The sequence below is a fragment of the Aythya fuligula genome, chromosome 19 (genome assembly GCF_009819795.1).
Source record: "Aythya fuligula isolate bAytFul2 chromosome 19, bAytFul2.pri, whole genome shotgun sequence".
Taxonomy (NCBI): Eukaryota; Metazoa; Chordata; class Aves; order Anseriformes; family Anatidae; genus Aythya; species Aythya fuligula.
Genome location: NC_045577.1, coordinates 7,455,697 through 7,470,445, shown reverse-complemented (window position 1 = coordinate 7,470,445; position 14,749 = coordinate 7,455,697). Strand labels below are relative to the sequence as shown.

The 14,749-nt window shown below is 45.1% G+C and overlaps 1 protein-coding gene across 1 annotated transcript in view; it reads right to left on the bottom strand.

The window, feature by feature from the left end:
- Positions 1–8,870: 8,870 nt before the first annotated feature.
- The window catches only part of BRINP1 (BMP/retinoic acid inducible neural specific 1), an 86,410-nt gene continuing 80,531 nt past the window's right edge, over positions 8,871–14,749 (bottom strand). The window contains exon 8 of the mRNA XM_032200157.1: positions 8,871–11,310. Coding sequence (XP_032056048.1) covers positions 10,170–11,310 — 1,141 coding nt within the window. The 3' untranslated portion in view covers positions 8,871–10,169. The remainder of the gene's footprint in view (positions 11,311–14,749) is intronic.

Sequence of the window (14,749 nt, the reverse complement as noted above, 5' to 3'; positions counted from 1 at the left end):
TTGTACTTATCTGATGTCAGAAAAGAACATATTAAGTCTTCAAAAAAAAAAAAAAAAAAGGAAGGTTTTTTAATCAGCTTATTGCAGCCTTCCATGTATAATAAAGCAGTTATATGGCGGTAAACCTGGAATCCTACAGGAGTTTGTTGTAAAGTGACAGATTCAGGTCAAAGCTGTTAATGAACAGCCAGATTGATGTGTGATGCATAATGATGGGGGAAATGGTATTCTTGTTTTACAGGAGAGCGTAGAAAGGTAGGATATGCCAGGTCCATCAGAACAGCTGGCTACCCTGGGGTTTAATACTTTGCCTCTGGCCAGTACCTGATATTTCAGAGCAATTTGAGCTATTTTACAGCTGATGACTGAAGTAGCCACATGGTAGACACATGTTTTTGGCTCCTTAGCTTCTTCGACCCTGGCAACAAACCCTGAATATCCCAGCTGAGTCTTCTGTAGGTAAGATTTCAAAGAAGGCTGACATGGGGTGGTGGATATGAGTGGAGCAGTAACACGGGAGACCAGTTTTTTTCTTCTTTGTCTCTGCCACTGACTGTGTGACCACAGACGACTCTTTTCAATGTCTGCTCCTGCCTTCCTTCTTGTCTGAAATGAACACTTTTTGGAGCATGAGTATCTCATGCCCATGTCATCCAGTTGGCTTTTTTTTTTTTTTTTAATTGACTTTTCTCTAAATTTTCTGGTCTTTATTTTCATTAATTGGAGCCTATAATAAATGTATAAGTTATACTGGCCTGAAAGAAACACTGCTCACCCCATTAGGAGTATCAGGGAAGTAAAAAGGCAAGTGGGAAGAATGCAAAAGCAATCACTTCTGTCTGACATTTCCTGGGAAGAGAGGGCAGCAAACAGATACCCTTAAAAACCAATGACAGACTGATCCACCTTTATGGGACTGACCCTTGAAAGATGGTTGGGAACTTCAGATGGTGTCACATGCGTTTTCTTCTTAATTAGTGGCCCTCCTGAGAAGTTTCTCGAAACCAGGTCTCCTCTTTGTTATGTCTCAGTAAAATGCCAGCCACTCTGGTGTCTTGGTGCACAACTGAGGTCCCCCAGTGCCACATCAGAGATATTAATTCTCATTAAGAAGTGATGCAATTTGTGTTCATTTGGACACACGCTGTACACTTCACTGGCTGCTCCAGGGTGCAATGTAAGCGTTCATCTCAGTCTAAAAGGCACTGTGCATGCTCCATGACTGCTGCCTAGGCACACTGAACCCAACCCAAGCACTGAAATTAAAGAAGTAATTCAGGCTAGCAGCTTGCTTTTTGATCTCATAGCTCCTGGGCCTTTACATCTGTGAGATCTGGGATTACCCCAGAGCTCAGCTCATTCTACCAGTTATTGAGAGCTCTGAATTTGAGCCAGAAAAATATATGATCATGATCTTAACCCATACGGTTTTGAACGATCCCTTTGACTTTCATGCATCTGCCAGCACACATGTACGCAGTATTGCAATCCAGAGCGCTCAGCACCTTGCAGGACTGAGCCCCTCGCTAATCCTTCTAAACCCAAGTCTATTGACTTTCAAAGCAAACCACGAGGGTTTCTTATCTGCATTTTCTGAGCAAGCTGCTTGCTTAGGCTGAGCCTTTTGCATTAGTCTTCACCAGAGTTGATTTTGGGCAATGAACATGATTAGATTTTTATATCAGGAGAGAATGAAAGCATGGAGATAGTTCCCAAGTATCCAGGAGTAAGTCAGGAGTGAACTCCCTTCATTGAGTAGCATATAAAACCACAGAAACATCAGAATAAGTGCCTAATTCCAGCCCAGCCTAATTCCAACCCAGGTTTTGCTTTCTCATCCTGGAATGAATCTTCACAGAACCCTGAGTTTAAATGTCTTAGGGAAGTTTGAAAAACATATCTCAGTAGTTAGATGCATGACATTTGTATAACATAATCCTGTCATCACGTTGTAGAACAAGATTCAGTCCTAAATTACACCACAACCCAACTCAGAGAGAGATGCAGCATGCTGTCGAGAAGCTGCCCCAGAAAACAGGCTGAAAGAAGGATTGTTTCACCTCTAGAATATTTCTATTATTGGCTTCTCTTTCCACCAAACTCAGGCAAAGGCAATTCTTTCAGGCTTGACCTGAGCATTTGGGATGTCACAAGACTGAAACAAGATCTGCATCATGGTAGCACATCACCGTGCATCTTTCTCAAGGTCACTGGCAATATATGTGAGAGTGGGATACTCAGACACCAGAACTGTCAGGGAAAATAAACGCATACCTGGAATAACAGTTCCTGCCCTGTTGTCTCTCCTCTTGTTGATACAGTGGTCAAGCTTATGACTGAGACTGCAGACAGACATGGGTCACAGTTCTGTGCAGATTTTGTCATAGCAGGCCAGTCTCTGTCTGTCTCAGGCTTCCCTTTCACACCTATAAAATAAGGGTAGCCCCAGACTGGTCATTTCTATGTAGATGACAGTCTAGTGCTAACTGTGTGCATGCCCGGCACCAAACACACTCAGACATGGACTGTGTCCAAGACCTCAAGATATAAATTAATAGATAAATTAACATATAGCTCATATATATATACACTAAAAACTAACTAAATATATACACGTGTCTAGAAATGACATACATGTGTTGTGTTTCTGTCTTCAAGGTATAGAAGTCTGTTGTTTTCCTCCCTTGAATTGAGCAGCACCAGAATCCAGGGGCTCTTTCTTCTTCTCCTAGCAGCATGTTTGAGAACTCTTGACCTTTGACTCCCCATGGCACACCCTGTTGCAAATCTGCAAGCACTTTGCCAAATCGTCACGAATGAGCTCCATTTTCCTATTCAGGCAAACCTATGTTCTAGACAAGCTGAATGACAGATGGAGGTATTAAAAAACAGGGTAGCTCAGATACTTGAAAACTAGCACGTACCCCACCTGTTTCAATCAGAACATCTTGAATTTAAATTGCTTATGTTTTTAGACCTCCTTTAAAATCCCAGTCAAAATAACTCAGATGGCCATTGTCAGCTGGATGTTGTTGTGCTGTTAAAGCCCAAAGTATCTCAAATAAATGCATCACTGGCAAAGAAATGCCTAATAAGCAGAACAAGTCTTTGTGCTTTTCCCCATTTCATTTTGCTTCTTTGTTCAATTAATATTTTTTTTATGTCATTAAAGTGTTATTTTAAGCTGTACTTACATGATGTATGTTACATATAATAGCTAATGGACTGTTTTTGTTCATTATTGAGCCAAAGCTGATAAGAAGGAAGGGTGAGAGACAGGATGGGTTTGGAGAGTAGAAGGAGTCCTCCCTGAGCAGGGAGGTCAGTAATCCAATTTCTTTTGTGCCTACCTCTATCTCTTCAGGGTCACCTAACCAGATCTTTTTCCTCCGCAGGCTCTACTGCGGTGATTATTTTTTCTAGCAATACCTTTCGTAGTTCTCCTGGGGAGGGACCCATGGCCTGTTTTTTCTAGGTCTCTCCACAAGGTCAGATTTCCTTCACGTCTGCATTAGGAGAAAAGCAAGCACTGGAGGCCAACGGGAACCACCCAGAGATTGCACGGCTCTGCAGCTAAACACGAATAATGAGGTCACAAAACAGCGTGGTTGGGGCCATTCCTACACAGCAGCACTCGAGTCTCAGCTCCACTGTGGTGGTGTCACTAGGACAGCCCTCTGCTGCCCGCCTCAGTCACGTTGCACATTCCCAGGCACTTTCTGCTGTACCAATTAAGAGGTGTAAGGAGGAGGCTGTTGAGTACTGAAGTGAGTGTCAGAAAATGCTGAAGAGCTAAGAGGCCAACTGCTTGTCTATTTCCATTTCCCAGGTACCACAGGAAGGATTTGGCTAAAAGAGGGCATCCCATAGTGTGTGAAATGCCTGAGCCTATCCCAGCTACGTACACTCCAGCTGCTGCACCAGCAGGGCAGCTTTGTTACGGGTCCCACCTCACCCCTGCCAGCCCCAGGGAGACGTCTTTAATGGCACTAGGCACCACTAGGATGTTCAGCTAACTACATCCCACCTTGTGTGTCCTGCTAAGCTTCATCCAGCCCAGACTGGAAAGCTACCCGTATTGTGAGACCCTTTCACACAGTGCCTGGTGCTACAGCTGTTAGTACAGCCACAGAAGCATGAGAGGCTGCAGACTGCGGAAGACCACCGCTCCCCTCTTTCTGGTGGTCAGGATTAATACTGGCAGTCCTGCATGTGAGAAGGTTTGTTTTGCATAGCCAAGGTGCACAGATTACGCTGTTGTTTTTTTTTTCTTTCTTGTTACAGAAAAAGAAAGTCATTTTTGCTCGACCAATGGCCTGGTACCAAGCATCTTCCATCAGAAAAAGTCACAAGTTGAAAATTCAAGAGGAGGGGCTCAAATTTCCAACAAGATGTTTTGTTTGTTTGTTTGTTTTTAGAGAGCTTATAGTCCTCGTTATTTTTCATATTTATTTGATTTACAGAAAAATAATAATCCTGATGACATTAAGATAAGGCAGTTTTAGACTATGGAAAGAAAGATTTCTGGGAGAAGTTGCAGAGAAAGTATGAGGGGCTGTTATTGGATACATGGAATTGAAAAGGTATCTGGGACAAGGACCATACTCTGACTGGGCCCAGCAGGTCTCATGTGCTGTTGCAAACTCTCCAGGTTAGAAGGAAGGTGGAAATGTTTCCCTCATGACCTCTTTACACCCTCATCTGTCTCCCTTGTGCATCTCCCATAACACACAGCACCATCTCCACCTTCCTCTGCCTCTGCTCTCAGACAAGAAACTGCAACACCTAATCCTTGTGCCATTTTTTCTTTCCTTTCAGCACATACTGGATTTTGCTCATCAAGCAAAGGACTTTAGCCGGCAACAGGAGCCCACTGTTTGGGTTGCCGCTCAGCACTTCTCCTCCAGCACTGGGAGCTGAGCAGCCAGGCTGGGGATCCTGCTACCCCCTTGGTGCAGGAGATGCCATCTGCCAAATGTCCCCGAGTGGTGTTTTAGCAAGTGGGCTAAAAAGAACATCCTGTGCACGGCAGCTGAAGTCCATCACAGCTGTCACAGGAACATACGCACGCAGCCTGGGCTGGAGGTGGATGCTGGCTCGGGAGGGAAGCTGGGCAGGTGGCCAACAAACCTCCCTTACTTGCCGATGCTTCCTTTTTGGGAAAGGAGATCCTGGCTTAGTACGGCCTGAGATGGCCCAGGGGAACAGGACAGCCCCAGGGAGCACCAACATTGACAGGACAGCTCACCCAGGCAGACACCAACACCACTGACTGAGCTCCCCAGGGCCTTGTGGCCAACCTTGACTTCATCAAGGTCACAGGCCTGAGCCCTGTAGGCCCCAAAAGCAGCAGATCATGCATTCTTTTACGCAACAGGCTTTGTGCAAAGGGGAAAATCAGAGGGGGAACAACACCCATCCTTTGTTTACTTCCCTGCCTTGTGCCCCCTCACTCGTTCGTGCCCACCCACCTCCTGCATGAAGTCATGGCTCCGGGACATGACGGTGGCTGGAGCTGCAGAGGGGAGGCCGCAGGGTCACTGGGCTGCGCCCTTGGCCTCCTCCTCTGAGGGTGAGGCTGCCGGGGTCCAGATTCCTCCCGATCATTTCATGTGATAGCTAATTAATGGCCTCCCCGCGTTTCCATGGCGACACCATGCTGTGCTCTTAGCCCTGATCCAAATGGGCATTCTGCACACTTGTGAAGCCGGAGCATCAGCATATTAATAAGACTTGCTGACGTCCGTTGCTTTCTGCCACATCGGCTGGTAATTCTAAATAAATGTAGAAAAGCACATTTCTTAACAAGCTCCTAGTGCGTTCTCTCATGTGGCTTGAAGCAACCAATCCCAAAAGTTCTTCATTTGGAGACAGGGAGCAGGGAGTCTGCTCTACCTGCTGGTCTTTGCCTTGCTTAGCCTTTGGGACACCTTGCATCTGGCTTTTCTTTCTTCCTCTGATTTGTTCAGAAGCTTCAGCTTTCATAGAGTCTCCCTAACTTAACTGCAACAAGGGATGAGCATCTGTTACGACTCAGTAGGACCGTTGTGTTAGCTGGGCTGGATGCTCTTAGAGATCGCTCCCCAGCTCCCTTTCGCCCAGGTGAAGGGAGCTGAGTTTCATTCTCGTACAGACAATGACTGCTCAAACTCAAAGTCTGAAGATCCTTTTTAACATTGAACTACATAGCACTACCTACTGACCATACAGCTTAGTGATTCTAGTTTTATGTGTCAAAGTGCTCTCTGGGCCCCAGCTAATTCTCCCCTATTAATTACCCTCCATTCTTGCATTGTCTTGTAAAACCTTTTTCTGGCCAAGTGAAGGACTTGGACATAATTCCCTCAGAAATCCATTAACACCACTGCAGCACTGGTGTGGTCTCTCTAGGGTGATGTGAGCTAATTTGTCTTTGCCAAAAATATTTGGTCTTCTACCTCCTGCAGAACAAATACCCTAAAACAAACCTGTATCATCTTGTTCTAGATCTGGATGTCACTGGTCAGGAACCAGGAGAAGTGCTTATGGGACTGAGCAGAGACTGGCTGCCCTGTTTGTGGTATTGTGAACATTTCACATTTGAAAGGTAGGGCACAAAAATGTTCTCACTGTGTAATTTTCTTGCAGAGTGATTTTCCCACACTGTGTCTGGACCCAGACATCTCTTGTTCCAGCATCAAAAGTAGAGTGTAGCGCGGTCCAAGACACAGTTGATTGGGTTGTTTGGTTTTATTTTTCTTTTTTTCTCTTTGACATAAATTTTGAGCCCAAAAACTGTCTGGACTGCCAGATAGCTACACTTTCCTCTACCCTGAAGGACAAGAGAATTGATCCATGACATTTTGTCTTCATTCCATCCCCAAAATGTCATTCAGCCATACTGCAACAACATTGCTGCATGGATGCAACACATCACTGTTGTAATGTGCCATCGTATCCTAGTGGCATGTCATGACATCAGGACAATGCATGTCTGCACCTCTCTGCTCTCTACCACTGCTTTGGCCTGGACTGGACAGTGGTGGTTTAAAGTTCTGCTGGCTCCCAATGTCTTGTGTAAAGTCCCTGGTGTTGCACTCCTTGCTGAAGCCCAAATTAGCTTGAGGCTGATCATCCCAGGGCACCATTAAGAATACATGAGAGTAATCGTTTTGATCACTAATAGTCCCACAAACACAGGACAAGATTTAGCTAATGTGTTGTTAGTTACCCACAAGATCTGAGATTTACTTGCAACTTCTCTGGTTGCTACTCACTAGAGTTGGATGCTTATCTTGTAGGAAAGTGATTTATCGAATTCATTTCACTTCGTGTTAGCACATTCACTATTTCCAGCCACGAATAGATCCCATCATCGAATGCGGACTGCATCTCAGGCTATAGGTTGCTCATAAGCAGTATTCAGTATTTTTAGAGCAATAACTGTAGTTCTTTTCAGTGTCAGCTCTTCAGGTCATACATGTAAATTAAACAGTATATTTCTATTCCATTCTTGGATGGATGAAACTGTCAGGAACATTATTTTCACTCATAATTACAAATCTGACATTCATTTCCCATGAATACTCTCAACTATTTGCTTAAAACTAGCTTCCATGCATACCATTGCCAGTAAATTTTCTCTTATTGGAAAGCTGACACAGAAATGTCACAACTATAAAGTAACTTGTTTGAATGGTGGGGTCTATAAGCACGAACCTCTACTATGCAGACAAAGACCCAATCAAACAATGACAAAAAGAAAAAACAAATGAACAAACTAAGAAGCAGGCAACCTTGCAACCTTTTCCAGGGACTGACGAGTAAAGATAGAAAGAGATCTCAGCATAAGCCAGGGAAAAGACAAAGTCAAAGTTACTACCAACTGGAATGGATGAATGTCCCTAGAAACATCTTTGTTTAATTTACCCAGATCTTCTTCAGGCTCATGCACATGCCCTCCTCTGGGGGGGACAGACAAGGATTGATGTGTGCTTTGTGACGAGGACTCCTTTTTGTTTTCTCACTAACTAGGCAGATAGTTTCTCTTATGCTCTTAATTATTAGTTCAGCAGGAGAGTTCAGTGAATGTTTATTTTCCTCAAGCTATCTAAGTCATTCTCAGCTTTGATTTGCATCAACCAAAACCTCTCAAATTAAACAAAACCTGAAGCCAGACTTAATTGTCTGAGTCCCTGGAGTCACATGAATAACACCACAATGCATTTAGCTCTTTCCAGAAGAACTAATGTTATTCTAAGAATCTACAAAGAAGGTCAAAACACATACAAGACTATTTTGAACTTGATTGAACCAACAGTTTAAGTCTTGAGCCAGGTCTGAATCTTGGGTTTTGGATCAAAACTGTCCCTCCTGCTGTGCCCTGCTTTTCCACAGGACACTCCTCCAGCTCTACAAGTGGCAAGTGGGTAGGATGAGAGACCTGTTGCTCCCTTCTAAAAGGGCAGAACGTCTGGTCTCGCTCTGGCAGTTTTCACAAAGAAATTTCAACTAACAGTGAAATTAAGAGAAACACCCCACTACTCTCCTCCCCCATGCTTGAGCTTCATCACTAGCTCAGCTCATCTTATATTCACACACTACATCCTGCATTAAACAAAAAATAAAATCTGAACACACAAGCACACACACAGTTAAATTTTACCCAGCTTTTAGGTATTTTTCTTCCTTCCTTCCTTCCTTCCTTCCTTCCTTCCTTCCTTCCTTCCTTCCTTCCTTCCTTCCTTCCTTCCTTCCTTCCTTCCTTCCTTCCTTCCTTCCTTCCTTCCTTCCTTCCTTCCTTCCTTCCTTTTTCTCTCTCTTTCTTTCTCTCTCTCTCTCTTTCTCTCTCTTTCTCTCTTTCTTTCCTTTCTTTTTCTTTCTTATAACTCTTTTAAATTTGGCTTTGTCCTTGCAAATTCAGAATAAATTTGGTTATTGTGTCCCACCCTCTTTTTGTGAGTTTTGGAGATATTGAAATAAAATTTTCTCATCTGCTTTCTGTTTGTTTGGTTGGTCTTGTGAATAAATAATCTGTATCAAAACAATGATATTCTTCATAGCCACAGAAACAGAGGAGAATTAAAAGGATTTTTCTATCCCCAAAGAGCTAAAATAACTGGTGTGTTCTTCTACATCTCCAGGTTTCCTTGGCAATGTGTTTTTTTACATTGTGCTTTGTTTTTTTTGGTGATGAAGGTTACCCAGTGTTATTAGGAATCCCAGGACATGGATTAAAAGCCAAACTCAGGTTTGCCTTTAACTCTAGATTTTCTGAAATAGAATATAAATTTAACTTCTCAGTTTGAGGGACTCTGTAGAGACACCATGAAGAGGAATGACTTGGGAAGGTTTACAGGGGATGTGCACTGGCCGGACTGAAGGCAACAGCAGCCTAGCGCCAGGCGTGGGCTGGAGCCAAAGGCACTGCAGAGCCCTGCCTCTCTTTGGCAAGAGCTGACACTACCTCCAGTGAAAAGTCTTCTGAGGTGGAAATGCCAAAGCGAAGACACCTCAGATCTGCATCCACCCTCCACCTCATGTGTCTTCTCACCAACGAGGCACTTGTTTTACTCTCAAAGGACTGCCATCACCTTCTGTCTTCCAGCAAAGCTCAGCACAGGCTGGGTGAATAACTCAACATAAAGCTGGCATAAATCTCAACAGAAGAAATATTTTTTATCTTTAACCATTTACTCCCACTAGGAATAATGGCAGTTCTTTTACATTTACATATAACTCTATTTTGTTTGTTTACTTTGATTTTTTTTGTCTCTTTGTTGTGGCACCTGCATAGCAGAAATCTTTACAGTTCATTACAGAAATTTGCCCCTCTCTCTGCTCCTCCTTATATTTACCCCGCTGCCTCTGAGGACTAGCAAACAACACCCCCAAGGTCAAGAGAGAGTAAGGTGTTACCCTTTTATGACGGATTATAGAAATAACAAACATGCCTGACAGTTTTATACAGCTGCTAGAACGGGTTTAGTTTTCAACAAATGAAGAATTTCCTCTTTTTTTTCTCTTTTGTATATTAATTACATTTTACAAATTTTGTTCTTCCCCCTTTGCTTCCCCCCCCCTTTTCTTTCTTTCTTTTTTACTTTTTTCTCTCTCTTTTTTTTTTTTTCCTCTTTTATTTTTTTACAGCAAAAGGATCAGTCACCAACATGTCCACTGAAAAGTCCGGGTTAGCAGAGTTTGGCTGTCATCTGGTCCGACTGTTTGAGGATCTCGGTGTTGTACAGGTCTAGAGCGTGGTTCACGCGGATGATCTCGCTGTTGGTGAGCTTCAGGCGGTGCTTGAGCATACAAGAGAACAGATCCAGCTGGGGCTTCCCTGGGGCCACGGGAGGCGCCAGTCTATTGATTCGGTCCCGAATATCCAGCAGCAAGAGCATGACGGAGGAGGACGAGTAGAACTGCCCACCTTGCGTGTACGACTGGTTGACCTGCTGCACGGCACTGCGCAGGAGGTCGGCGTTAAAGCGCAGGCTGTAGCCGTACACCTGCACATCCGAGATCTTGATGTAGAACTGGCGCTTGGTGGGGTCAGAAAGGTCCACGGGCCCTTGGCCAGTCTCGTTACGCAGCAGGGAGGGCAGCCGAGTCCGGCTGCGTAGGTAGATGTGGACGGTCTCGAAAAAGGTTTTCCACCGGTTGCCCAGTAGCAGGGTCCAGTTGTAGCACTGGCTGTTTTGGAGGCGGATTTTCTCCCAGCGTGGGTAGCCGTACTCCCCAAAGGGCATGTTCCAGCCCTCGGAGTGACTCCCGCTGAACGGGTTGACGTAGACAAAGAACATAGGGTCCAGGCTGCTGTTGCGCATCTGGCAGATTCGCATGGAGATCCCAATCACCATGTGGATGAAGTCCATCCGGTTCTTGTTGCTCTTCAAGGTGAGGGACATGCGCTTGCGCCACCTGGGGTCAAAGAAGGTGTCCAGGCGGATCTCGTTGCTGATGAAGGTGGTGTGCACGTACAGGCGAGAGTCCATTTTCTGCAGCAGGTACTTCAGCTCCAGGTCCTGGAAGTCCAAGTCCGTCTCAAAGCTGATGAACTGCTCGCTCCGCTCCGAGTCTACGTTCTGAGGCTCGCAGCGACCCCGGTAAAGCTTATAGCCCTTGTTGCATGAGCCACACAGAGAGATGTTGGCAAGGCTGCACATAGCACAGCTGTTGTTGCCCCCGATGATGCAGGGGATGGGGCGCTGGCACAGGCTGGTGCCACCGTGGCAAACGCAGCTCCGTTGGCTTTCCAGAAAGGTCCCCCAGAACCCATTCTCATTGCAGTACAGCAGGGACTGGACCCGGGTAAGCCATTCCTGTATTGTCCTGCAGGTGGGAAGAAGAAAGGATTAGCACCATAGAGACTCCCAGAGCCTATGGGGTTGACATCTTTCTAAGTCCACAGTGCCTTTTAGGGATATTTCTGAGGTGGAGCTTTCATAACACTGATACCCTGCTGTGGCATTTGGGAGGCTCACTCTTACATCTGCCCCTTACTCCTTTCATGGAGAAGAGAAGCCATTTACAAAATAGCCATAAGTCAGGACTGATCATTTCTCTCTGCACGCTGCTCTAAGAGCTGAGACTGGCTCAGCCTTCTCCCGAGGCTCTCATCAGCATGGTGGTGAGAAAGTTCAGCCATGGGAGGGGAGCTGATCAAGCTGTGCTAGAGGCTGAGTTGTGTTCAGGTATTGCAGGTCAGCATAACTCCTAGACTGGTGGTAGGCAAAAACTCCTTTCCATACCCCAGATAGTTTCCCCCACTTCCCAAAACAGACTGTAATGGGACAAGGCAACCTCTGCTCATGCTGCAGAGTGCAAAAACATCAGCAAAGAGCATGGAAGTCAGGATGCATGGTGACAAAGCTGCTCGAACAGCTTCTCCTTTAAAAAAACTGCTGCTAATTAACCTCCTCTTACAGCTTCTCCCCTTAACAAGCAGCCACACTTGCTCATTCCCAGGCCCCACCACTCCCATAATTGCTCTACCAGCACCCTCACCTCTATGTCCCATGGCCCTGGAACGGCGCCGAAGGAACGACACTGTAACCCATGCTCTTTTTTCATACCACCGCCTTGCAAGGTTGCCTTGCTGCCCCCTCGTCCCCCCCTCCCCGGGGGATCTCAGCACAGCGACTCCTTTCTCCACAGCCTCCAGCAGAACCCAGCCACCCGCTCCCTCCCCTCTGCCTCCCCCCAGCTAATGAATACTTCATTGTCTCCTCTGGGCAAAAAGTTCTTGGTAACGCTGCAGTGAGAGGACTGGCTAATGACAAATTAGGATTCAGTCCCTGTAGAACGGGAGGAGTGATTATGGACAGAGGCTCTCAGAGCTGGATTAGTGAAATTCATGGCACCTGCATCGCCTGACCTCCGAATAATCATTAAGCTGTAGGCTGTATCAAAGAAGGCATTAAATGATACAGCAGCAACGAACAGCAAGATGATTAGGGGGAGGGAGGGAGTGGAGGGATGAAAGTATAAAACAGAGGAAAGCACTGGAAGGAAAAAAATAATCAAGGAGCAGAAGCAAAAAGGGTAGGGGAAGAAAGAGGGGAAAATGTGCAGGTAAAAGGAAAAATGAGTGAAAAATGCCGTAGGCAGGAGGCTTAGGGATGAAAAAGGTGAAAACTGGAACAATAGCAATAAGGGAAAGACAGAGAAATGGCAAGAAAGAAAAAAAAATAGCAGAAAGAAAACTGGTAAAAGCATAATAAGGAAAAGAAAAAAGAAGTGAATTTATCACAAAAACACTGATGTCTTGGATGTAGGAAGGGGCAATTTTCATGTTCCTCCTGCAGTACAGGGCTGTCAGGGTCACTCTCCTATATTCACAACTAGCAGGAGCTCTCCCAGCAGTGCAAAAGAAAAGGGAGGCAGGGGGCTCTGAGCAAGGCATCTCTAGAAGTGTCTGCTGTAGTGGGAGGTGGTGACAGCCCTGCCTGGTCCCCAGCAATGGGCAGGGGACACTCTTGGCTTCTAGGACAGCTCTGCTTTGGAGGGAGGGGCAGGGAACAGCACAGAGTGACTGCAAAATGTGCTGCTGACAGCAACAAGCACTCTCAAAACCATCTCCTGGGGATTGAGTTTGCTTTCTGTTCATAGGTGAATTTTTGGCCACTTTTTCTGCAATAAAAAATAATAAAAAAATCTATCCTATTTAAGCCTTGCAGCTCTTGTTTGGAAAGCCAGCTAAATGTTCTTGAGTTTAGCAAGACGTGCAGATCCCAGGCTTCGTTCTTTCTGAGCTCTCTCCTGCAAGCCCACCTTGGTTCCCCTGTGCACACAAAAGCTTCGCTCTTTGCTTCTAACCACTACTCTAAGCACGAAGCTGAGGGATGATGTGCAAGTGGAGGATGAACTAAAACCAAAGCAGGTCCCCAGTGTATGCACACTGGCTGCCTGGGCTTGCTGTGGTTGTGAGAACTGCTGAAGGCAAGCACAAGGTGCCTGCAGGTTGCTCTTCCCATGGTTGGGCTTGGTGACAACAACTGAACACGTCACAATTCCAGCTCTGTGCAAGTGAATGCAACTCTCCTGATTTCCTTACACCATTGCTCATGCTCAGGATTCCCAACATACTTTCACAGTGCTGATTTGAAGCTTTCTGACACAAGTTTTATATCTTGATAATGCCATGGAGTTCATGGGATAAAGACTGCCAGGCTGTACAGCAGGGGACACTATAAAAATTGGAGTAAGATGACCACATCCTAGTCCAGCTGGTGTGTTCTGCCTCAGGAAAGGAAAGAATCCTTGTCTTATATTAGCTGCTGATAGAGCAAAACAAGAAAGGATTCTCAGCAGCTATCTTGCAATTGAAGCTAGTCATTTTTTCTGTTCCTTAGATTAACTTGGTGGAGAAAGGATGGAAGGAGCTCTGGAGAAGGAAGTGTTTTGTGTGTGTGTGCATGTCATAGCATTCAGCAAAGACACAAGTAGGACAAAAATGAAAAAAGAACTACCCACCATCTGCTGATGGCGGCAATAAAGGATGTAATTAAATGAAAATGCAGAATCCAGGGCAGAGCTGGGCATTGGCTACAAACATGACAATGGAAAGTGTGATAGACTGAGAGGAAAAGTGGTATAAATTACCCCGTTTTATCTTGCAACTGGGACAGGATAAGAATATACGCAGGACCAGTCACAGCCCTTTGGCTGACAGGAGGAAACTTCTTAAAACACATGCCCTTGGTGGCTCAGGTTCATGTGAATATAACCAAGAGAAGTCAGGGCAGAGGGAAGCTGAAAAGAGCCCCTGTTTAAAAGCTGAATGCCAGTAGCAGAATAGCCATTGATCTTTATTTTTATTATTTTCTCTTTCATTAAGGAGTCATTAATTTCTCTTTCTCCTCCTTAACATCATTGCAAGAGATATTTTGCTTAATGTTTGCTTCCTCTGCTAGTTCAAAGTATAAAGTAATAGAGCATGTGCAATTAAAAAAGGAAAACTATGTCTTCAGAGGTCACTGGTAAGCAATTTCACGTTCAACTTTAATATCTGATATTCCAAACTAAAATGATATAAAATGACATCCAGGCAGAGCTGTGAGTGAGTGTTATATTGCAATGGTTTCCTGCTGTTGCTCACTGGAGTTACACAATGCTGGGAACTGGGAGCCACATAATCCTGCAGAGCTCTTTCACCATTTAAAACCATTTAAATCTCTTGTGACCCCCACCAAAAAAAGAAAAAAAAAAGTGTTTTACAGGCCATTTTTGGGCTTTCTGATCAGAAATGGAGGTCAGGTTATACAGAAGG